At 37.2% G+C, this 26,065-nt stretch overlaps 1 protein-coding gene and 1 non-coding gene across 3 annotated transcripts in view; both read left to right on the top strand.

The window, feature by feature from the left end:
• Herc5 (HECT and RLD domain containing E3 ubiquitin protein ligase 5) overlaps positions 1 to 26,065 on the top strand; it is a 55,528-nt gene that overhangs the window by 6,956 nt on the left and 22,507 nt on the right. For both annotated transcript variants that reach the window (XM_077110139.1, XM_076864001.2), the window contains exons 5-18: positions 1,125 to 1,216; positions 1,438 to 1,568; positions 3,352 to 3,497; positions 4,528 to 4,604; positions 5,247 to 5,350; positions 6,555 to 6,614; positions 8,475 to 8,568; positions 11,731 to 11,920; positions 13,571 to 13,725; positions 20,860 to 20,973; positions 21,871 to 21,978; positions 23,740 to 23,910; positions 24,491 to 24,640; positions 25,238 to 25,404. In XM_077110139.1, the coding sequence (XP_076966254.1) occupies positions 1,125 to 1,216; positions 1,438 to 1,568; positions 3,352 to 3,497; positions 4,528 to 4,604; positions 5,247 to 5,350; positions 6,555 to 6,614; positions 8,475 to 8,568; positions 11,731 to 11,920; positions 13,571 to 13,725; positions 20,860 to 20,973; positions 21,871 to 21,978; positions 23,740 to 23,910; positions 24,491 to 24,640; positions 25,238 to 25,404 (1,759 nt within the window). The remainder of the gene's footprint in view (positions 1 to 1,124; positions 1,217 to 1,437; positions 1,569 to 3,351; positions 3,498 to 4,527; positions 4,605 to 5,246; positions 5,351 to 6,554; positions 6,615 to 8,474; positions 8,569 to 11,730; positions 11,921 to 13,570; positions 13,726 to 20,859; positions 20,974 to 21,870; positions 21,979 to 23,739; positions 23,911 to 24,490; positions 24,641 to 25,237; positions 25,405 to 26,065) is intronic.
• On the top strand, positions 10,852 to 10,921 carry Trnas-acu (transfer RNA serine (anticodon ACU)). The gene has a single exon. It is a non-coding gene; the product is annotated as a tRNA-Ser (tRNA).

The following is a 26,065-nucleotide window of genomic DNA, read 5'->3' as shown; positions in this document are numbered from 1 at the left end:
CACAGGATAACTCATAACTCAGTGTTGGACAAGTATTCAGAAGGGATAAGAGTAAAGAAATGGTTGTACTGGGCATAGTGGCACATGCGTGTAATCCCAGTAACTCAAGAGACTGAAACAGCAGGGTCACAAGTTCAAGGGTAGCCTCAACAACTTAGCAAGACCCTATCTCAAAATACAAAATACTGGGGATATAGCTCAGGGGTAGAGAGTCCCTGGGTTCAATCCCCAGTACCAAAAGACAGTAAAATGTGATTAAAAATTATTTTTTACTGAATCTTTTGAGTGCCTTGGTGGGAAAATAATCATGAAGGAAAGGAAAAGTAGCATGCGGTGAGAATGCTGTAGTAGAGAATTTTTTCTCCCTTTTGAATTGAACTGTACTACTGAGCCACATCCCCAGCCATTTTTAATTTTCATTTTGAGACGAGGTTTCACTAAATTGCCAAAGCTGGCCTCAAATTTGTAATCATTCTGCCTCTCAAGATGCTGTAATTAATAAGTGTGAGGCACTATTCCTGGTGGAGAAAAGAATCTTCATGCTCATTAATGGTAGAATGTTTTCCTAGCATGTTATAAGACCCTGGGTTCTGGATTCACTCCCCAGAACCAGGAAAAAAAATGTAATTGTGGGCAAGAATTAGAAATATCTGATGTGTTGCAATTAAAATTAATCAAGTTAGGTGTGGTGGTACACATCTGTAATCCTAGCTACTCAGAAGGCTGAAGCAGGAGGATCATAAGTTTGAGGCCAATTTGGGCAACTTAGTGAGACCCTGTCTGAAAATAAGAAGGGATCAATATGTAGCTCAGTGATAGAGTACCCCTCAGTTCAATTCCTATAATTAAAAAAAAATTAAATGAGGTTGAAAAGAAAAGAATGAAATCTTGGGAAGTGGCTTGACCCTTCCACATACATAGATTACTAAGGGTGACCCTTTTGGCTACTGCCCCACTCTCAACTTTAGGGCTAGAACTTGGGCCTCAGTCTGCCAGTATAGATCTGAGCTTGTCAGAACCAGCTAAGCACTGCTGTTGCTAGGTTGAGAGGAAGTAGGCCAGGTAACCAGTGTGAAAACTCACTGCTTCTTTTTGGTCACTTCAACTGTTCTTTCCCTGCACAGATAGAGCAGCTCCTTGCCTTATTGAAACACCAGACAATAAGAAAGTTGAATTTCTCGCTTGCGGTGGTTCTCATGCTGCCTTGCTCACACAGGTAGGTTTACGTGGTCTCCTTTGACTATACATCTAGAAGAACACTGTGTATGAGGCATTAATGTTATCCAGAAAAACGGTGATCTCTTCCCGCAGTAGGACTGTTGTCCTGATAATTTGGGATCTTTACTTTGACAGTACTTTTATTCACTCTAGGAATTAGTGAATGTGCCTCTTTCATGGTATTTCTCCAGCATCTGACATGAAGTTCCCTTTCTGTAGGATGGGCTGGTGTTTACTTTTGGTGCTGGGAAATATGGGCAACTTGGTCATAATTCAACACAGAATGAGCTGAGACCCTGTTTGGTGACCAAGCTTGCTGGAAATAGAGTGACCCAGGTAGCATGTGGAAGGTAAGTTGTAAAGTGTCAATGAAAATATCAATGATATTGATAAACTTAGGTAATTTAATAAAATACCCATCTGTTTATAAATATCAAACATTTTCAAATGGGTGAAGAATTTATATTATTAATCATAATAAATCTTTAAGTCTACATATTTGTTTTCTTTGACTTTTCGTGGGGGGGGGGGTACTAGAGATTGAACCCAAGGCCTCGCTCATGCTAGGCAAAATGCTCTACCACTGAACTACACCTCCAGCCTTTTCTTGTTTTTTTTTTTTTGTTGTTGTTGTTGTTGTTTTAATGAGCAGTTCACTTTCTCTTGTCTCTTTTTTGAAATACCTCTGTTAATTGTTCAGATGAACTTTCATCTTTAAGGAAAATAAATCATTATTATTTGGGGAATGTAAATAATGTAAGTCACAAAGGGTTATTTTTGGGTTCATTTGTGAAATCCTTACTATAAAAAATCCAGTTTATATACATTCAGTCTATAGACGTATTCTGTTATGATCTCACACTAAAACTACATGAATGGTGATAATGTTAAGGTAGACCAAATTATTGGAGTAAGATTCTCTTAGCCAAAGCAATATCTTCTTAATGTATGACACATTCCATCTTTCTCCTCTTTTCTTTGACATACTGGGGATTGAACCCAGAGCCTCCTACACACTAGACAAACATTCTATCATTTAGCTACATCCTAATAACATCCCAGGGACCCATTCAATCTCTATCTCTCTCTCTCTCTCTTTTTTTTTTTTCTACTTTCAATAGCATGTATTTCAAGAGAAGGAGCCACATTAGATCCGTAGGATAAATCAGGTTAATACCCCTACTAACATGGGGGAATTCACTGGAAACACACAAAACACTGCAAGTTGATATATTCAGTCACATTTATTACAGGAAAAGGGTAGTGGTTAGTAACAGTTGAAGGAAGAGAGGTGGAGGGAAAGACTAGGAAGAGTCTGAATGCTGAATTTCTGGTTGTCTCCACTTGGAGCAGCTGTTACTTCCTCTGGAATACAGGAAGTATTGTTAAACTGGGAAACACCCGAGTCCACAGAGTTTTTATTGGGGGTTCACTGCTTAGTTAATTGTACTTATGATTTAATTGTACCATTGCCAAGTAATTTAACCCAATCTCCAGCTCCTCCCTCCCACGGGTCTGGCTTAATCCCAGGCCAGGGGAGCTTGCCACTAGCCTCCAATAGGAGTGGTCTCAGGGCTCCACTCTCAGTGCCAGACACTCCTCTTTCACCTGAAAAGTACTGAGGATTTGGCAGTTACCACCCATAAGTTGGGGACAAGGACAAACCTCTCTGAGCAAGGTCAAATTGTTTACTACACACCAGTGTTGGAAGAGACCAGAGAACAAATCAGTGAGAAAACCAGTGTGGTAAATGTCTTTGAGAAATAAATGGGAGCTCAGAGGAGGTCAGCTAATCCAGTCTTCTAGGATGGGAAGATGAGGAATTCAGAGATGGTTTCGAGGAGCTGGTCACTCTCAAGCTAAGGCTTGAAAAGGGAAGAGGAAAGGGAGGTGTTTGTTCCCAATAAAGGGAACACCATTTGCCAGTGTGTGACTCAAGGCCTTGAGTGGATACAGGCTTTCCAAAGTCTTCTCACTCTCACAGTAGGTTTCTTGGTTTCCAGATGGTTTTCATCCTTTGAGTGTTAGTTTCACTCTGATTGGGTAAGCTGATTTTGGCAATTTACTGTATTGCTAAATATTCTCATCACTGGGGAAAATTAAGAATTGACAGTATGTGCTTTTATTTAATAGGTGGCACACACTTGCCTATGTTTCCGATTTGGGAAAGGTCTTTTCCTTTGGTTTTGGAAAAGAAGGACAATTAGGAAATGGTGGAAAACATAATCAGCTGATACCGCTACCCATGAAATTGCCATCAAATGAAGAACTCAAATTTGGTAAATTCTATAGGAGTACAGGATTCGGCATAATGCCTTGTTAGAGAAAGTGATTTTTCTGAGGGCACGATATGACAAGGAAAGCAGTGTATGAATATAAATGAGTTTCTGTGAACACTGGTTTTATTTTTTTATGTGTAAATAATTTTAAAGATTCCATTTAATTTATCAAATCAGAATAACCCTCATTTTTCTGCTTCTCCTTCAGATTAGGATTAATGTATACTTGAATAATCACATAATGAAGCAGATATGGCTTCAGAGATGTTTGATGATTTCAGTTTGTAAGAGACTTATTACATTCCAGGATGATTGGTTTTTTACCTGGTTTAATTGACCCATAATCAGAAGTATGCTCCAAATCGGAAGTGCTGGAAGTATGCTCAGCACGTATCTATACTATCAGTCCTTGTAACGATTCTGAGATGTATTTTGTTATCCCCATTTGCAGGAGGATATAGAAACCTGGAGAGGTGAGGTCTAGCTGAAATTGAACCATGCTTCATGTAATCTCAGAACCCAGGCTCTGAAGCACTGCAGTACAAGCGCCTCAAAGTGCTTGGATTGTTTCTGAAAGCTTAGAATTCTCTCATTTCTTCTGGGGAAATGAACAGTAATTTGCTCAAGCAGTTCATATATTATCTTTGATTCTTTATAACATTCCATGCCTTGAAGTATTTATTCATATTCTTCATTCAGCAATAATTGGTTAAATATTATGATTGTGGTTTTTAAGAATGGGAGCTAGGCAACAGTTAATGAAATATTTGTTTATGCTCTATATAAGCATTTATGTTAATTATATAAAACAGATGCCACATGTCAACCTTATGTGTCACCTATGTTTGACAACTAGACTTTACCCTAAAGTATATACATCTCTACTTCTTAATTAGTGGAAAATGCACTGAGTTTTTGTCTGTTAAAAACATAAAATGACAACATATAAGAAAAATCTGAGATTATTTACATTGAGTATACAGGTTTGTGCTAAGTGACATTCTGTACACTTTATGTGCATCCCTTTCAGAAAGCCACAGCTCAGGAAAGGAGCTGATTATGATTGCTGGAGGAAATCAAAGCATTTTGCTCTGGATGGAAAAAGAGGTAAAATTAAATCTCTACACGTACTATCCTTGGTATTTTAAACAAAATAAAGGGTTCTGGAATCCAGGTTTGGCCAACTTAAAAGTCATTAGGTTACTAAGGTGACTTTTGGGGAATAGATGGGCATTGTTGATCCTTTACCATCTAAGCTAATTTATTTTACCTGCAAAAATCAACAGATTTGTCCCTAATGAATGTTGTTGAATCAGTATAATTTCTTCATACTCAACCTGTCTTGGTGGGCTTCTGGCTAGTAACATTGGTCAGGTCTTCATGAGCAGACAGGTACAATACTAAAAACACCTGAGGCTACGAGGCTTGTGAGTACTGGACCCTAGAAATCATTTCCTCCTCCTTATACACCCAGCCCTCTAGGAATGTCCTTTTAAGGTTGTCTGATGTTCACCTTCATAGGATTGTATTTGTATAAACTGCTAAGTGTTGTGACACTCCAGGAAATTTCTTTGACTCTAAGCCTCCTTGGACAATAAATGGGCAACTCCTTGCTTGGTAGAGTGTCTTTTTGTGATTGTCCCAGACTTAGTTATCCATATTTAAAAATCAGTGTTGTATTCTTAGAATGCACCTAAAACTTGGGTAAATTTCTGACATGTCTAAATTATTATGCTTTCTTGTTTGTAGAATTCCTATGTTAATCTGAGGAGGAAAATTCTTTTATTAAATGAAGGAACTGTAAAGAGATGGATCGCTGATGTGGGCACTAAGCAGTGGCAAAATACAAAAAGGTATGTGCACTTCATTTGTCTGACTCTCTAAAGTAGCATTCCCAAATTGGTGCTGCACAATAGAGAGATATAAGGCTCTAGTGTATTAGCCAGGATTTTCCAGAATAACAGAGCTAACAGGATGTGTCTATATCTATCTGTCGAAAGAGAGATTAGCTTAAGTAATTAGCTTGTGTAATTGTGGGGGCACAAGTCTGAAATTTGTGGTCTGGTCACCAGGGAAAAATTGATGTTGCAGCTTGAGTCTGAAGGCAGAACTCCCTTTTGGAAGGGTGGCTTGTTGTTTTATTGTAAGGCCTTTAAACTAACTGGATGACGCTCACCACATACCCAAGAGTTACCTGGTTTACTCAAAGTCTGCTGATTTAATTGTTAATTTCAATTTGAAAATACCTTCACAGAAACATCTAGAATAATGTTTGACCAAATATCTTGGTAGCATGGACTAGCCAAGTTGACACCTAAAACTGATCAAAACACTTAGAATGTATACTCCATGAAGACAGCTTTTTTTACTGTAAGATTTCCCTGGACTCTTACTATATTTAGATTTATTGTGACTCTGAGCAGGAAATATGTTTTGTGGCATTTCCCAACCCTTTCTGACCCTGCAACCACTTATTCCTACACCTCTAATTCACAGCTGAATAGTCAGAACAACCCTGATCTCAACTACAAAACTCCTGCCACTTGTAAGGATTGTACTCATTCTTACGGTCTCATTCTAGAGACCTTCTTAGATGTGGCTTTCTAATTCTGGAAGCTAGTTATACAAAATAGTTGTGTTATAATTTGCAGAGTACAAATGATCAAGAAGTGTTGTGTACTTCTAAGATGAAACAAACCCCCACCCTGGGCCCCCAGCATATTTAATTTCTGGTAATTTATTTTGTTCCCAATTCAGTGGAATAGAAATAGAGCTTGTGAAGTTGAGTAGAATGTGTTTTATTTGTTGGAGAAAGTTCTGACTGCATCAGGCCCTTTCCTCTTTCCCTGAGACGTCTCAGAATACACCTTTCTATTTCCACTGACATTCTGAGAATTAACAAATGGGGTAGATGTTTAAATGCCATGATAGTACGCAAACAAGTAAAAGATGGGAGAAGTTTGAAGGGCAGTTCAAGCTGTTTCATTTATCATGTCTCATGCTGTAAGGAGGCATGCAGTTCAATTTGGTGTAACCACCATCTTATTCCTGATGTAGGGAAATCCGAGAGATATTTTCATCTCCTGCTTGTCTGACCGGAAGTTTCTTAAGGGAAAGGTAATACATATAATGAATTAAAGTTCTATTTAAAAATATTATGAAAGCATATTCAAAATGGTTCCAGGGCAAAAAGTTAGCTATGTGTTTATCTCTTTTTCAAAATTACTTTTTTCAATAAAAGCAAATATCTGCTTGCTGTATAAAACATCAAAAATACAGAGGACTGAGGAAGTGGCTCAGTGGTAGAGCGCTTGCCTAGCATGCATGAGGTCCAGCACACATACACAAAATATCAAAATCATCCATAATCCATCACTTAAGTGTAATATCTTAGGGGATGTGGCTCGGTGGTAGAGTGCTTGCTTCATGCACAGGGCCCCAGGTTTGATCCCCAGCACCAAAAAAAAAAGTAATATCTTAGGCAAGGGGGACAGCCCAGTGGTAAAGCTTGTGTTTATTTGCACAAGCCCTTGGGTTTGATCCCTAATGTACACAGACATGCACCAAAAAAAATGGATATTGTTTTATGTATTGCTTTTTACTTATTGTGCCCATTTTCTATTTTATTCAATTCCATATTATTCACTGTTTTTCTACAACATCATTTTAATGGTTGTACAATAATCCATGGGAAGGATATACTTTATTTCCTTATTGGTAGATAATAAAGGTTTTTAAATTTTATTTTCTTTTATGGTAGTGCTGAGGATCAAACCAGGACCTCACACATGTTAATCTATACATGTTCTAGCACTGAGTTAACACCCCTGCCCCTTTTGAATTTTTAAGTATTAGTGAAGAACAACTTTACACTTTTTTCCCTACATTTTTGTATCTTTGTTTCTTTAAAAGAGTTTATTCCTGCTGGGCACGATGGCACATATCTTTAATGTCAGCAGCTCTGGAGGCTGAGACTGGAGGATCACAAGTTCAAAGCTAGCCTCACCAATGGCAAGGCGCTAAGCAACTCTGGAAGACCCTGTCTCTAAATACAGAATACAAAATAGGGCTGGGAATGTGGCTCAATGGTTAAGTGCCCCTGAGTTCAATCCCCAGTACCAAAAAAAAAAAAAAAAACAAAGAATTTATTCCTACTTTCATACATGCAATATATGTATTAACAAAGAATGGGCTTAATTTTAATTTTAGACAGTGAATCTGTTCTGTTCAGTATCAATCATAATTCATAAGACACATTTCATTGATAATTTTCTCTTGAGATACTAAGAATTTACTTCTCTGAAGCCTCTTCTGTGTGGGGTGACTACAGGGTATTAGGGATCGAACCCACAGATACTCTACCACTGAATTACATCCCTAGCCCTTTTTATTTTCTATTTTGAGACAAGGTCTAAGTTGCTTATGCTGGCTTCAAACTTGTGACCTCCTGCATCAGCCGCCTGAGTTGCTGAAATTACAGGCATGCTGAAGCCCCTTCTTTTAGACCCTGTTTTCAGTTCATGTAATTGGAAGAGCTGGTCACATTTTTCTGGAAACAGAAAAAAAAATTATCTTTTTTTCTTAGAAGATATTTTTTACTTAAACATTCGTTTCTTCTAGGGTGCTGGAGATGGAACGCAGGGCCTTGTTCATACTAAGCAGGTGCTCTTACAACTAAGCTGTGTACCCTCTGCCTGATTATTCATTTTAGATAACATGATATCTGAATTACAATCTTAAGGAATACATGATTAATGCAGCCTTGATATTTTGGGGCATTTTAGAAATACCCGTATTGTATACTACAGTTGTGTTTGTGTTTAGCCAAATTATTATAAAATTGAGAAAAAAAGTAATTGTACTGAAATGGGGCAAGCTCTAGAAGAAACTGTGTCTAGATAGATAATCTAATAAAATACTTCTTTTTGAAGTGTCCTTTCTCATTTACTTATCAATTTATTTATTTATCTTCTACAGAATAGCTGCTGAAACTATGTATATACATTCTGACTTAAATAAAGCAAGAAACACCTTTAAGGAATTAACCCAAAAGGACTGGATTGCTAACACGGTAGTATTCTTCAGAGTGTTATTTGGAGAAAGAAAATGCACTGGAACTTATCTTATAAGAATCCAAAGTTTCAGAAGAAATATTTTCATTTAAGAGATTCTCTGAGACCCTGTAAATCAGCCAAGTTAAGTTAAACTGAGATAGCATTTAGAGTTTCCCCATTTAGGGTGAAATAATTGACATGGCAGTCACATAGGTTACAAATAGTCTAAATAGTGCTCTGTACACAAACACATACACATACATGCATACAATTCTGGAGTGAATTTTTTCAATTCAGGGCTTTCGAAGGCTATTTAAGGATTGTTGAGTTTGGCACACTAGAATCAGAACAACATTTTATATGCAATTCTTTTAAGCATAAATACAGAAATGAGAACACTTTTTTCATAATATAAACATCTCCCTTAAACATTCTTCCTCTCTGTTTTGTTTATACTTCTCCCTTTTCTGTAGGTTCTAGAATATTCTTGTTCTTTCTGGGACTGTTGCTTCCTGCTCCACTGTTGCTTCCCTGTTATTACTGTCTTTAGGTTTTTCACTTGCAAATGTTGCAAACATGCTTCCTTTATTAACAGCCCTTTGTGATGCAGGCTGCATTATTTCCCTATTCTGTTTTACTGGTTTATCTTGGGGTAGTACTTCCTGTAGTCTCAATCTTTTTTTCTTTTTTTTCTTTTTTAACTTCTGGTTTCTTCTTTTTCTTCCTGTATGCTCCCTCCTCTCCTCCTTGCCCCCACCCCCTTTTTCTGTTTTTCTCTCTCCTATTTCTTTGATTTTTCTGTCCCTCTTGGGCTTGCTCTCATTTCTCCCGTGTCTCTGCTCCTTTGCCCCTTCTGTTGCTCTGTTTGCCACAGTGCATGCTGTGTCTTAGCTGCAATTGACCTTCTCTCATACTTTTCTTTCAAGACGATAAGGAAAGGGGTTTTTTTGTGTTTTATTTTTGTGAGATTTTTTTTTTTTTTTTTTTTGGTAACAGGGAGAGACAGGGTCTCACCTAGTTGCTTTGAGCCTCACTATGTGGCTGAGGCTGCCTTTGAACTCATACCACTGGGATTACAGGCATGCACCACCATGCCCAGCCAGGAAAGTGTAATTCTGTTAAGTTCGGGAGAAAAATGGGCCAGTTACAGGTTGAAAACAAAATGAACCTTTATGGCCAATTTTATCAGCATTTATTCTTGCTTATTTACTTTGACTCTTTGAATTCCTCGTGTCAAGGTCACTGCTGCTGAATGCAACCATAGAAAAGTCAACCAAAAGCAGGTGTGACAGGGAGGGGTTGGGTCAGCTCATCACTTGGGGTCCTCCTTGCATACTAATTATACTTTGGTTATGCCAGAAGAATAGCATAGGACGGGTGATATACTCAGAGGGCATTTTTCACATCCAGAAGGAGAGAGTCATTAGATTAGAAGACCTAAGATGTTCCTTTTTATCTTGAGATTTGGTAATATGGACTCACAAACTTTTGGCATTTGTTCATTTATTCAGCAAACATTTAATTGTGTGCTTAGGTGCACTGCATGATGATTTTTACCCTATTTGGTACCCAGAATTGAACACAGGGGTGCTAAACTACTGAACCACGTCCTCTGCCCTGTTTGTTTTTTATTTTGAAACAGGGCCTTGCTAATGAACTTGCAATCCTCCTGCCTCAGCCTCCCAAGTCAGTGGGATTACAGGCATACACCACTGCGTCCAGCTAAATTCTTGATGAAAAATGAAAAAAGACATGCTACTGTCCTTTGGAATCTCATGGTTTAGTGAGGGAGACAAGACACCTGTGTAGACACTAGTGATCATGCTTCCCCTAGTCCCTAGCTTAGAACTGGTGTACAATAAATATTTTCAGGTAAATGCATTTGTTCCTAAGATATCGAATGGTCACTTCTACTTAATGTACTGAAAACAAGCTACCCAGAGGAAGGAGCTCACCAGGGGTGTAGGGAAGCCCTTCAAGGCAGCAGGAAAGGTGTACCCCGAAGTAAATGCAGTGTGTGAAGCAGTGACATTGGCTTGATATCTGACTGTAGTTCTAGAGATTGGAGTGGGTTTGGAGGTTGGAGGCTGTGGCTGGTGAGGAGAGGTAGGAGTGTGTTCGTTGTGCCATTGAGGTATTAAGTAGAGTCATCAGAACTATGCCACTCCAAGGACTAAACTTCATAGTGGGGTCTCAATGTGTGATATAAAAATAAACAGTTATAAGAATTTGCATATTTAGAGCTGTCATTTAGTATATCATAATTTAGTAATCAAATGTTTGGACATTGAAGGGACTAAGGATGTGGCTCAGTGGTAGACTGCTTGCCTACTATGCACGAGGCCCTGGGTTCAATCCCCAGCACCACCAACACAACAAAAGAGTATGAACATTAGAGTCAGAAAGATTCAGGAGAGAATCTCATGTAGCTGTGTGACCATGAGCAAGTTACTTAATTTCTCTGAAGTATAGATTTCTCATCTATAAAATGGATTTAATAACATCTTTGTTATAAGAGAAGCTATATTTATTAAATAACAATATATAATATCTAACAAGTAGGACTTCATAAATACTAGTTTAAAGGGGCTTTTAAATTATTGCTGCTGTACACACATAGCAAATAAAAATTCAGAATTCAATTTGGGTTTTTCCTGAAACGTTAGATCCAAATCAGGGAAACTATAATTAGAGGCACTAGAAACAAGCATTCATGGTAGAGACAAGGTCCTATTCGAAGATAATAGGAACCACATTGTGTTAAGAGTTTTATTTTGTTTACGTTATTGGATTCAGACACATTCTTCTTTTTTTTTTTTTTTTTCAGAAAATGGGGTGTCACGGTGTGAACCAGAGGGCAGAGTGTAATATTAGTTATTGGGAAAGCTGCCTATTCTGAATCCGTTGTTCATTCAGTGTCATCCTCACACTTGTGGTTTCTTCCTGATCTCATTCATGTGCCCAACATTGAACAGTGGGAATACTTGTCCCGTATCTATACCTCTGTATTAGGGAACCTTGGCAAGATGGGTTGTCAACGTGAGTTTCAGGGAAACTAAACGAGTATTCAGATTTCCTTCTGGAGTGAAACTCCAGGTTCTACACTGTGTTTGAACTGATGATGTGGCACCCAGTTCCTGAATTTTGAATGCCTTTTCTCTCATTCTTGCTGACCACAGATAACTACCTGCCTCAGAGATAATCTGCTCAAAAATCTGCCATTTTGTTTTCTACACCAAGAAGCTTTAGAAATTTTCTTCCTTCTCCCAGAGTGTCCAGTGATGCATGATTTTAACAACTGGGAGAGCCTGGTGGTTCCGTTTGCAGAGACTATTTGTAAAATGAGTGACCAGTCACTAGGAATTCTGGGTAAGAGTGATGGTTTATGATTGAATATACTTCACCCATCTTAATGGAAAGACATGCCTGGTTACATGCAAAAATTATAACAAAATTTAGATATAATAATATATTCATGTGTTACAGTTTATATTCTTAGCATACTCTTAAAGATGCTATAATAATTACTGTGGTCATTTAAAATGATCATTCTAGTACTTTTTTAGAGTTCTTGGAATATACATGCTTGGCTTGGTCATGAGGTCTTTCTTCCCGAACATTTCATTATAAATTTTTTCACAAATTCAAGGAAGATGAAAGAGCAGGAGAGCAATTACCCATGTATCTTCTACCTTAGAGTCATCAACAATGAATATGTGGTCATTTGTGCTTTCTCTTCTATCAGATTACCTTTTAGTTTTGTTTAACTATTTGAAAGTAAATTGAGGACGTGAGATTTTGCTCATTTCAGCATTAATATTGAATGTCCATTAACTTCATATGATCATCAAACTTAAGAAAATTAGGCATAATTCCATGATACCACCTTATATCTAGGCCATATTGAAATTTTCTCAGGAAATATTTTACAGCTTTTTTGTCTTTTAAGAATTCAAATCCAGGCTAGGGTTATGGCTCAGCGGTAGAGTGCTCACACGTTCAAGGCCCTGGGTTCAATCCTCAGCACCACATAAAAATAAATAAATAAATTAATTTAATTAAATTTTGTGTATAACTACAAAAAAATATTAAAAAAAAATAATTTAAATCCATTGTTTTGTGGATTGTGTCACATCCTGATTGTCTAGGCATGAATAGATTTTAACAAAGATTTTTGACATACCTAGTATATTCAGTACTTGGTATGTCCACTCTTCACATTTTATTAAATCTAAACTGCCCGGAGTGGTGTTGCAAGCCTGTTACCCCAGCAATTTGGAAGGCTAAAGCAGGAAGATCACAAGTTCAAGGCCAGCCTCAGCAATTTAGTGAGGCCCTAAGCAACTTAATGAGACACCTTCCCCTTCAAAAATTTAAAAAGGGTTGGGAATGTAGCTCAGTGGTAAATCCTAGCACCCAAAATAAACTGTATTGTAAGTGATGAAAAAATATTTTAGAGTGGTTATTTGGTTTTAATTTTTTAAATGAAATATGTGTTCTAAGAATTAAAGAGTTTGAGTCATAAACAGTTCCTAATTTAACAATATGCTTTTTCATCTAGGCAAAGAATGTGATTAATGTCTGCATTTTTCTCACAAATTGGTTAGAACAAGTTTTTCTTAACAATAAAAGAGTGTTTTTGTTGTTTTAAGATTTTTTTTTTTTTTAGTTGTAAATGGGTACCATACCTTTATTTTATTTATTTATCTTTATGTGATGCTGAGGATCGAACCCAATGCCTCACACATGCTAGGCAAGCGCTCTATCACTGAGCTACAAACCCAGCTAAAGGAGTTTTTTCAGGATGTAAAAATCTAGTATTTCTTAGTACTTTTGAAATGCTTGTGTATTAATTACAATTATATTTATTCACTGGTTTATTACAAATGTGTTTTGATAATTATGACATATGTAAAAAAATTTTGGTATGAATTTGGGGCACTGTTGACCCCTTTTTTTCCAAGAATCCAAGAGAAATTACCTACTAGCAATTGCATTTATCTTCTTTTAATTCCTCAGAAGAGTATTGGGCAACTCTGCAAGAATTCACTTTCAGAAACCTGGTTCAGATGTTTATGAAAGCCATCAACTCTCAGCTGCATTATTGGACTGAAAACAATGAGAATAACTGTCACCTTAAAGCTCTACTAGAAATTTTGAAAAAGCTGCATAGGGTAAGGGTTCATTTAGAAACCTCCACGTCTGTAGTTGGCAATTATAGTTGATTCTCTTTTAATTGGCCTGAATTTTAAGCAGGCTCATGAAACATAAGAAGTTTATATTGCCTTTTTCTTTTTTCTCTTTTAATAAAAAGGAAAAACTATTTTATTGCTTTCCTAGCAAAGGAGAAACACAAGACTCATCCCTGAGTCTGTTGATTCTGCCCATGGTGGGGGTGGGGTTTATTTATTTATTTTTTCCTTTTTTTTTTTAATTGGTTGTTCAAAACATTACAAAGCTCTTGACATATCATATTTCATACATTAGATTCAAGTGGGTTATGAACTCCCATTTTTACCCCAAATACAGATTGCAGAATCACATCGGTTACACATCCACATTTTTACATAATGCCATATTAGTAACTGTTGTATTCTGCTACCTTTCCTATCCTCTACTATCCCCCCTCCCCTCCCATCTTCTCTCTCTACCCTATCTACTGTAGTTCATTTCTCTCCTTGTTTAAAAAAAAAAAAAATGGCATTTATACACAATGGAGTATTACTCTGCACTAAAAAATGACAAACTCATGGAATTTGCAGGGAAATGGATGGCATTAAAGCAGATTATGCTGAGTGAAGCTAGCCAATCCCTAAAAATCAAATGCCAAATGTCTTCTTTGATATAATGAGAGTAACTAAGAACAGAGCAGGGAGGAAGAGCAGGAGGAAAAGATTAACATTAAACAGAGACATGAGGTGGGAGGGAAAGGGAGAGAAAAGGGAAATTGCGTGGGAATGGGAAAAAAAAAACAAGGGGGTGGGGTTTAAAGAGGAAATTCAAAGGCTGATTCCAGAGTTCTCTGTCTGGGGTTGTAATTCACTTGTTAAATTAGGAGAGAGTAATTTCTTAGGTCTTCTGGTGCCATCCCCAAGTCAGTCCCTTTTTTTGGTTTGTTGTATGCTCAGAGCAGGTAACTCTGCATAGGATGGTGAAGAAAGGTAATCTGTTTCCTGGAGAATTAGGAGGGGAGATGGGGGAAGGAGAGGGAGTGAGGAAGAGAAAGAACATGTTTGTTTTGAAAATAAGTCGCAATGGCAGAGCAGCAAGAGCTATATTCAAAGCATAAAGCAGACCACTGTTACATTTCCCCGCTGACAACTTTTACATTCCATTGCTATGGGAAAATGAGCAATGGCATCTCCAAGCTTCTTCCCTCTAGGAGAGGGTGAAATTGAGGGGAAGTGGCCTGAAGTCCTTGTTCTCCCTCAGGTGTAGATTGCTATTTTTTAATGTTGTGTTTTATAAATTACATCATTGACATAAAGGATTATTCCATTTGACCCTCCATGTCTGTGGGTTTCACATCCAGGGATTCAACTGAGAATTTAAAAGCATTTGAAAACAAAAATCACATCTGTTCTGCACATGTGCAGACTTTTTTCCCCCCTTTTCATTATTCCCTAAATAATACAGTATAACAGCTATTCCTGCAGCATTTATGTTACATTAGATATCAAGTATCTAGATATTTAAAGTACATGAGAGGTTATGTTTAGGTTACATGAAAATGCTGTGCCATTTTAAATAAGGGACTTCAGCAGCTATGGATTTGGTATCTCTAGGGGGTCCTTGAACCAATCTCCCAGGATCCTAAGGGATAACTGGATATAATATCTATGTACAGAAGATACACAAACAGATATAATATCTATTTGAAGAAAGGTAATAAACAAACATCAGATACCTAAAACATAAAACATTTCCAATACTTTTGAAAATGCTGGTATATCCCTCAGAGATCACACTCTCTCCACTTCCCAGAGGTAGCTGTGAACCTGGATTTGGGATTAATCATTTCCTTTCTCTTTCTGTTTTATGACTATATATATATGTGTGTCTGTAGGCATTATGATGTTTACTTTTGCTGTTTTCAAAATTTATATGAATTATATTCAATATTTTGTTTTATAGATTACTCCAGATAATACTAATTGGCTGTATTTCATTCATTTCCACCGTGTACTGCTGTCCGTTCTCTAGTACAAGCCGTAATACATGCATTCCAGTATTGATAAATGCATATGCTCTTTCACTTCCTTGGTTCAGTTTGGTTTGGTTTGGTTTTGGAGTGGGTATTCCCTTATGAGAAAACATATTGTTATAAGTATTTTCATACTTATTTCTTGGTTTTCTTGGGCCAAGAGTTGATTTTTTTCTTTTCATAGCTGATTCTGGAATTGATAGGTTATGGAAATATATGTTCTTTTTTAATAGTGACAAACTATTTTCTGAAATGACTAGATCAGTTTAATTCTTCTCTAGGAGATTATGAGAATCCCTATTGTTCCACATCAGGCTTTAAAATTTAGAAGACATGTTTTATATGAAATGATACCAAATTATGATTTTAAATGAACTTCCCTGGTTCTAATGTATTAGAGCATATTTTACATGTTTATAATTGCAATGTTTGTTTCCTCTTCTCTGAAATGCCTGTCCTTGAATCATGTTCATTTTACATGGATATTTGCCTTGGCTAAAGGAGTTTTTTAAAATTTTAGACACTAGTCCTTTGTTAATTATTTGTGTTATAAATAAATATTTGTGTTATAGCTTGTCTTTCACTCTGTAGTGTTTTTTAACAAAGCTTATTTTTTTATTTATTTATGCATTTGTTTGTTTATTTATAGTACTGTAGATTGAACCCAGAGGTGCTTAACCATTGACCTATATCTCTCTTTTTTCTTTTTTTTTCTTCTTCTTTTTCTTTTTGGTACCAGAGGTTTAACCCATGGGTACTTTACCACTGAGGTACATCCCCAGTCCTATCTATTTATTTATTATTTTGAGATAGAATCCTGATAAGTTGCTGAGGGCTTCCCTAATTTGCTGAGTCTGGCCTTGAATTTGCAATCCTTCTGTCTCAGCCTCTCAAGTTTCTGGAATTACAGGTGTGCACAATTGCACCTAGCCCCAACCCTTAATTATTCTTATTTTTCATTTTTTTTTATTTTTTTTTTTTTTTTAAAGAGAGAGTGAGAGAGAGGGATAGAGAGAGAGAATTTTAGTATTTATTCTTCAGTATTTGGCGGACACAACATCTTTGTTGGTATGTGGTGCTGAGGATCGAACCCGGGCCGCACGCATGCCAGGCAAGCGCGCTACCGCTAGAGCCACATCCCCAGCCCTTATGTTTCATTTTTAATAGAGGCTCACCAAGTTGCCCAGGCTGGTCTCAAACTTGAGATCCTCCTGCTTAAGCCTCCTGAGTAGCTAGGATTACAGATATACATTGCACCTGGCACTAGATAGTCTTCAGAGGATGATAGCCAAGGCCAGAGGAAGAAGATACATGGAAGCAGATATTTAGAATATTAGAAATCTAACTAACAGGGCTGGGGTTGTGGCTTAGTGGTAAAGTGCTGGCCTAGCATGTGAGAGGCACTGGGTTCGATCCTCAGCACTACATAAAAATAAATTAAGGTATTGTGTTCATCTAAACTAAGAAGAAAAAAAATCAAATGTACTTATTAAAAAGAAAGAAAGAAACCTAACTAACTGTTAAATGTACTCTATCCTCCCTCCTAGAAAAATAAAACCTAATAATGACAGGGGAAGCTAGGGTGGAACTTAGAAATTTCAGGCTCCTTATAGCATTCTACACTGAAAAAAGTGGCAGCTCAGACAGGTCCCTCACTGAGCCCTCTGTACTTCTTTTCTTACGTGGGTCTTATCCCTGCTACAATGAGGAATGTCACATGCCTGTATGTGGATGCTTCCACCCACGTGCCCTGGTTTCATCCACCTCTACCACAAGTACTTCTTGGCCAGCCCTGAGACTTGGAGTGTGACAGAGTACACTCTCCAGCAACCAAGCAGGTCGTAGAGGCTGGCGTGGAACCACTGTGCAAGATATGTGGGCTATAAGTAGACAGACTGTGGCTCTTATCTAGATATAGAGGAAAATGCTTTTAGTTTATTCCTTCAGAATTTAGTGTTTAATCTAATTGAAAATTGATATCAAATTTATATTGATTGTTTTTCACATGGAAAATAATTAGTAACCATTAATTGAAATAATGCCCTTTCCCCATTGATGGGAAATTCAAGCTTGGGCACTGTCATAATTCAGGTTTGTATGTGTGGCATTCATTTCTGGGCTCATTGCTGTATTACTGGCCATTTCTGACTCTCTTCTGATTGTTTATATCTGGTAAGAGAAGTACCCCTACTTTGTTTTTGAAGTGTATTTTTGGTTATTTTTTGCACTTGCCTCCTCTTTATAAATTTTAAAGTTGATTTGACAAATTACACATATACAAATAAAAAAATCTTACTGGGAATTTGACTGGAGTTACATTGAATCCATATTTCACTTTAGGGAGAACTGTATCTTTACTGTGACTGTGAAAGTCTTGGATTTTTTTAATTGGTTCCGAGATTCTTAGTCATTTTTAGGCTATTGTAAATCATGATTTAAAAATTATAGGGGCTGGGATTGTGGCTCAGCAGTAGAGCACTTGCCTCATACTGTGTGAGGCAAAGCCAGTATCAGCACCTTATAAGAACTTGTCTCAAAATAAAAAAAATTTTAAAAGGGCTGGGGATGTGGTTTAATGATAAAGTGCCTCTGGGTTCAACCCTGAAATGTACGTAGGTAAATAAATTATGTTACTAGCTTATGGGAACACATTAATTTTTTATTTATTTTTATTTTTGGTAGTGCTAGTATCAAACCCAAGGTCTTGTGCATACTAGTCTAACACTCTACGACTGAAATACACACTCCTAGTCCCAGAATTCATTGATTTTTAAATGTTGATTCTTACATCAGTTACTGCTAAATTCTCACATAGATCTTATGATTTATCTGAAGATCCTTTTGAATTTGCTGGGTTTTTTTGTTTTCACTTTTTACTATTTTCCCTTATTACACCGGATAGGCAGTAGAGTGCAAATAGAAGTGGTAGTAATAGCAGGTACCTTGTCTTGTGATTTTAAAGGAAATGTTTTGCATGTCACTATTAAATAGAATATTTATTACATGGTTTTTGAAAATATACCTGTAATGGTCTGAGGATGTGCCCTCCTTTTCAAAGTTGTTGCATATTTTAAATTTAAGCCAATAATTGATTCTGTCCTACTGAGATTCCAATTATATTAGACCATCTCACTGAATATCGCCATGTGTCTCAAGCTTTCTGTCTTATTTTTCCATCTCTTTGTCTCGCTGTACTCCATTCTGGATGATGATTGTTTTTTGAGGGGGACTAAACTCAAGGACACTCAACTGCTGTGCCACGCCCCAACCCTATTTTGTATTTTATTTTTATTTAGAGACATGGTTTCCTGAGTTGCTTAGTGAATTGCAGTTACTAAGGCTGGCTTTGACCTCTGGACCCTCCTGCCTCAGCCTCCCAAACTGTTGGGATTACAGGAATGCACCACCACACCCAGCCATTCTTAATGACTTCTTCAGCCTTGACTTCCATTTCATGAATTCTCCTTTCAGTTACTTCTTTCTGCTATTAAAACTACCTTTTACTTTTTATACTTAATTTTAAGTATGAATGTTTTTCATTTTCAGACGTTGTGATTTATTCTTTACATTTATTTTCTTGGTCATTTTTTACAATATATTTTTTCAAGTTTTCCCTTTATTTAAATATATATATATTATAACTCTAATACCTGAAGTATTTACAGGTCATTTCTTATGTCTGCTGAAAGCTCCTCCTGTCTCTCATCATGTGTTTTGTATTTGTGTTGAGAAAGCTTCATTCACCTTAGAGATTTATCTTTTGGAATTAGTTGGTGGCTAGGATTTTTTTCAGGGAGAACTTGTTTCTGCTGTGTTCCTGCAGATAATTAAATTCTTGGCTTGAATCGTTTTAGATCCCCAGGTGGTAGGAGTTTAGTGTGCATATTTGTAGGAGAGCTCTAGTAATAACAAGTCCTCTGGGGAATATTTTTCCCCAACTCAACACCATTCCAAATTGCTATAGTTTGCCTTATGGCCCTAGGGTTGAGGTGGAGGCAGATTGATAGTGGTGAAGGAAAGAATTTATTTCTAGGTCACCTTCACTCTGATGGCTTCGCCCTTTGGGTCTCAGGTCTGTGGGGATAGGATCTATTGACTCTCTAATTTGAACAGTGTGGTGGACTGTTCCATATCTACTACAAAATCAATAATGACTTTAAAATGTTTTCACAATTTCCCCTGTATTTCTGGTTTTCATTGGATCATCATTGCTAAAGAAAAAAAGCCTTCTATACTATTGAAAATAGTGGCTATCCCAGACTACATTCATTCATTTGTTCCTTTATTTGTAGTACTGGGGATTGAACCCAGGGGCCCTTTACATCCCTAGCCCTTTTGTTTTTTATTTTGAGACAAGGCCTTGCTGATTTGCTGAGGCTGACCTTGAATTTGCAATCATTCTGCCTCAGCCTCCTGAGTTGCTGGGATTACTGATGTACACCCACCACATCTGGCTCTGTCCTGGATTATTTTTAAAGGTCTTTTTTTTTTTTAATATTTTTATTAGTCATTGATGAATTTTATTTATTTATTTATTTGTATGTGGTGCTGAGACTCGAACCCAGTGCCTCACATGGATTAGGCAAGTGCTGTACCACTGAGCCACGATCCCAGCCCCTCTAAAGGTTTTGTATAAAAGGGAAAGATAATTTTTTTTTTAAATGGGGTTTTTAAAAAGCGAGAAATTTATGGAAGAGCTCAAAGAAGTATCCTGTAAAGAGTTTTTACCACTTACAAAGAAAATCATGAGAAATGCTCAAGCAGTAATGGAAGAAATCCTCAAGGGATTTGTAAATAGTATATTGGTAAGCTCTAGAAGAGTAAGAAATGAAGAACTGGCTTTTGCCTTTGGACTTAAAATGCTTTAAAAACTTTCCTCTGAATTTAAAGTAATTAAAAGTTTATCATATCATCAATTTCTCCTGTTAATTTTTGGGTATTCTTTTTGTTCATGAAAATTGGGGGATTTGGCAATTGGATAGAATTTTACTGTGGTCATTAAGAATATTTAATTTACTGTTTAATTCAATAATGTAACTAACAACCATTAAGTAAAATTGTCTTTAAATATAAGACAATGTTCTGATGTCACATTTTATTTTAGGTAAACCAAATTAAATATCAACTGCCTGAAGATATTTTCAAATTAGATGTACTCTCAGATTGGCTCAATTTTTATGGAGAAGCATATAGAAGATCCTGTTGGAAAATGAACTTGGTAAGTTTGGCATGTGTGAGGGGAGAAGATGATCATCAGTGAGTTGATTTAGATATTCTCCCACAACTTTCTCCATGAGTTTCTGAGAAACTTTGCACTCTGTAATTGCACAATTGAAATAGCAGGCTGGTAGGAAGAATAAGACTTATTAAAACCTATGCAGTTTTTTACCAGAAGCACTGGCAGAAAAGTGATTGTACCTGGGACCAACCAGGTGAGCAGGCCTCAGGGAATGCTATAAGAAGAAGACAAATTTGCTGAAAAAGCAAAGGTAAAATGCTCTGAGAGAACTGGTTGTCTCTGATATTGAGACAACACAGACGGAAGCTACAGTGCCTTTGGGGGCCCCATGACTCACCAGACGCCAAGAGCCAGCAGTTCATAGCTGCAGCTTTGGGGAGGGGGTCCAGGGGTAAGCACTCTTTGTTTGTTTTTAAAAAAAAATAGTTCAGAGGTTTGTGATGCCAGTGCTGTAGCTGATTGAGGTTTTTTTTCCCCTTTCTCTGAAGGTTATCATTCTTTTCCTTCTGACATATCAACCCTTGCTTGATGAGACATGACTGAGTTAGCCAGCTCTCCACACTGTATCAATCCCCTGTTCCCCGAGCTGATTCACATTTCAGACACTCAGGTTGCTGTGGGACAGACTCTTTTAGAACATGTCCAAAGTTTATAATTGCTAAATTAAATGGTGCTGAAAATATTAGGCTTATATACCTTTCATTGGTGACATGTTAAATACATTTTCTACAACTAGTACTGCTGGCCAGCAATTTTGATTGCTTTGGCTGGAAGTACTGAAACTTTAAAACCAAAAGGGATTTAAGGCTATGAGGTAAGGTGTAAGAGGTCTCTGTTCTTCTAATTTATCAGAACTCTCATCGTTTTCATTTTTAGGATACTTCAGAAGACATGCATTGTGTCATATTCAGTCACTTTCCATTTGTTTTTGATATTCGGTCAAAAACTAAACTACTTTATGCAGACTCAATTCTAAAAATACAGGTACGAATGTCTAGTTCTCTGTCTTCGTTAACATAAATTACAAGATAAATTCTTTCTTGAGTGTGCCCTTTTTGGGGGGTGGTAAGGGAGCCCCTGCTGGCAAAGCCACAGCTATGGCATTTAGGAGTTTGTTCTCTAAAGAAAGCCAGGGAAGGAGCTGGGATTGTGGCTCAGTGGTAGAGTGCTTGCCTAGTATGTGCAAGGCGCTGGGTACCATCCTCAGCACCACATAAATAAATAAGTAAATGAAAGAAGTAAAGGTATTGTGTCCAACTACAACTAAAAAGAAAAAGCCAAGAAAACTCAGAATTTAGGTTGCTCAGACCTTAGGCATGTTAGGGCTTCTGTCACAAAGGACAGATCTTGAGCAACTGACCTAGTTGTGATGTTTTTACCTGAAGTTGTCAAGGGAGCCTGTAGTCTTCTGAATAGTACTCAAAAGAAGTATCACTAATCTAGGTGTGATTAGGATTACTTCTAATACTTAAGGAGGTGCAATCTAATGGAAAGGTATACAGCAGGAATAAAATGTGACAAAGGAACCTTGAAATTAGGACCTCTATAGGTAGTACTCTGAGTGTTCCATTTCAATGTACTGTCAGCAGCTTAAGGGGTTTTGTTTGCCAGGACATCTAGCAAAGTGGTTTTGGACCTAAAACTGGACAAGTGAAAGCATTAAAGGGCCTGGGGTATAGCTAGGTTTATGTGGTAGAGCACTTGGCCCTGGGGTCAATCTCCAGCATCACTCCACACACACCACCACCCGAGAAAAGAAAAATTCACGAGGAAAATATATCAGATAATCCCTACATCACTGTTGTTTTGAAAGGATTAAATTTGTTAATAAAGCATTTAAAACAGTACCTCACACAATGTACATTACCCAAAGTAATAGCAATTGCTATTATGTGCTCTTATATACAGACACGTATATATGAATGTATAACATTCAAATAAAAGTCCTTAAAATAAGATACTCTCACATAATGCATTTACAAAATAGGATATCATTTATAACTTTTAAGTGTGATCATTCTTGGAATATTTAACAAAGAAAATGAATTTTAAAAATACACAAAAACTTCATTTTGCTTCAACTCTCATACCCTATTTTCCCCTGATTTTAAGCAAACTTCCAGTGATAATTTTAGTTCTTTATTATTTATTTATTTTTTATATGTGGTGCTGAGGATTGAACCCAGGGCCCCACACATAACTAGGCAAGCACTCTATTGCTAGAGCCACAGGCTTCCCAAATTGCCATTTAATTTGAGAATGAACATTCTACCTACCTTAATTTCCTCTATCTCTTCTCTCTCTCCTCCCCTAATTATTCCTCTCTTCTATTAACTTCTACCTGGGTTTTTCCTACAGCCTGCTTCCTTTCTAAACATCTGACTTTTAAATGAGAGTTTTATGCTGCAGTGCACTGTCCCAGTGAATACTGTTGAATCTCTCAGCCTTTAAAAACCTAAACATTAATAGTTGTGTTAAGATAAAGTGGTCCACTAAAACCTACATTTGGTCACCTCCCTGCATGTTTAGTTTGGCTCTGCAAAGTATTTTGTTCCAAAGGACCCACATTTCTTCTGCTTGCTAAGAGCAAATACTGAATGTATTGTTTACTTCTAGGGGTTTATATAAGGCTCATTTCATAAATGCAAGGTGTAATTATAAGTAAAACTGGTTTATTCCATTTTACAAACTTCTACTTAAAGAGGGAAAATAGCAAAATGAAATGAAACATTTTTCTTTCCTTAGGAAAGAAAAATTCGAGCTTACGTGAGTTTGGCAGGAATTATTGTACAAGAAGAATCTGAATTAGCTTCATTGCCCACCTTTAATCTAAAAGTCAGAAGGAATCACTTGATTGAGGATGTTTTGAGTCAGCTCAGTCAATTTGAGAACGAAGACTTGAGGAGAGAGTTGAGGGTAAAGTATAATTATCATTTATAATTCTTGGTGTTGAGAGAAGAAAAAAAAGAAAGGAACAAAGGGTGTTAGAGGAAGTCCTCTCCCTTTGCCACAAGGTGGTCTTTGGGGGCTTTTTCTGGTCCATTGTGTTTCCATTGGTAGTTGTAGCATCTCCTCAGTGCCCTTGGGGTTAAGCAGCAAGTGTGCATGCTCTGGCTTTCCAGTTTTTTGAAAATCCTAATATATTTATGATTTGTTTATTTAATTTTTATTATGTTTAATGGACCTGATTACTAAAATAGAGATGCCAGTCAAGGGCTGTTTTATGGTAAAGACTTCAAGGTCTGGGGTATAACAGATTGAGGATGAAATCTGGACTGTGCTCCATAGCTGTTGACAAAAACTTGGGAGAGTTATTGAAATTCTCAAGCCTCATTACCCTCTTAGAGTTAATTGGGAAACTAGATAGGATAAAATAAGTAGGATGCTAACCACAATACCTACTAAAACTTGGGTTCAAAATTGTTAGTGACTATTGTTACAAAGAGAAACTTCATACAGAGCCCTGGAAGTGATACCTTATTTGCTGTTTCTCCAGGTTTCATTTATTGGAGAAATTGGATATGAATATGACCTTGGAGGAGTCAAGACAGAATTTTTCTACTGTTTATTTGAAGAGATGACCCGGCCAGAATATGGGATGTTTATATATCCTGAAGAGGCCTCCTACATATGGTTTCCTGCCAGGGTGAGCCCTCTTTTCTTTGCTTGTGGTATTCCATGACCGTAAAAATGTGTCATATGCCACAGAAAACTATTTTATGGTAAGAGTTATTGATGTAATTTTGAGATAATCTTATAAGGATTACTAAGCCAAATATGTTTTTGTTCCTGTTATGGTTTTAGTAAAATGAAACTCTGGTAGGCACTTAATAACCAAATATATTTATTTAATATCCAAATATAAACCCTAAATATCCTTTTTTTTTTTTTTTTTTAGTACCATCGTCGAACCCAAGGGTGCTCAACCATTAACTGAGCCACATCTCCAGTCCTTTTTTATATTAGATTCAGAAACAGGGTCTTGCTGAGTTGCTTAGGGTCTTGCTAAGTTACTGAGGATAACCTTGAATTCACAAGCCTCCTTCCTCAGCTTCCCAAGCCACTGGGATTACAGGTGTGCACCACCACACCCAACTAAACCCTAAATGTTCTTACCTCAGAATTTTTGGTGTTAATTTGCAATTTGATTTTGTGAAAGTGGAAAAGGAATTTACCTGACATGAACATTTCACTGTAATGAAAAAGAATTCGTAATACTTTGAAATTGTTTTTCTCTTTTCAGCCTAAATTTGAGGAGAAGAGATATTTCTTCTTTGGGGTTCTCTGTGGACTTTCCCTTTTCAACCGCAATGTGGCCAACATCCCTTTCCCAGTGGCACTGTTCAAGAAGCTTTTGGACCAGGTGCCATCATTGGAAGACTTAAAAGAACTCAGTCCTGTTTTGGGAAAGTAAGGAACACAGTCCCCTTTTAAGATCTTATCTAAAATATATTAAGATATTAAGATAAATATTTAAATATGCACACTGCATTGTTTTTTCATGTTTGACATTAGCATTTTAGGTACTTTGAACCACTTTTAACTCTGGTAAGAACTGTTGGACAATAGTTTTATGTTCTAAACTTAAGAAGAGTTGATTGTTCCTATGACTTACACCTCGGCACTCAGTATTATTTTTGAGTATTTTCTATGTGGAAAATTTCATGGGCAGACACAATACCTTGTTGAGAACCACAGCCCAGTCAGAATGATGCCTGGCATATTGCCAGAGGGAATGGTTGAAAGGTGACACTAAAGAACCATTGAGATGATGATTTGAGTTAAGCTGTATATAATTGCTATGATGTTGGATTGATTGAGTTGGACCCTGCTGCAGGAATAGGGCTGCTCCCGGAATTTGCCTCGGGCGCCCCCACTTTGGAGTTCCCGGGGAGATTGGGTGTGCAGAGCCCGGTGGAAGGAGTGTGTTCCCCAGTAGTGTGTGTGCAGTGCCGGTAAGAGCTGGGGAATAAAGAGTTGCTGTTTGAACCTACAAGGCTTTGTGGCAGCTCCGTTATTTGTGCCCAGCCAGACTGCGGCAATACCTTGGTGCAAAATCGGCTAATGATGT

Source organism: Callospermophilus lateralis, chromosome 8, assembly GCF_048772815.1.
Source record: "Callospermophilus lateralis isolate mCalLat2 chromosome 8, mCalLat2.hap1, whole genome shotgun sequence".
NCBI classification, from domain to species: Eukaryota; Metazoa; Chordata; class Mammalia; order Rodentia; family Sciuridae; genus Callospermophilus; species Callospermophilus lateralis.
Note: the sequence above shows the minus strand (reverse complement) of the source record. Positions and strands in the feature narration are given on the sequence as shown.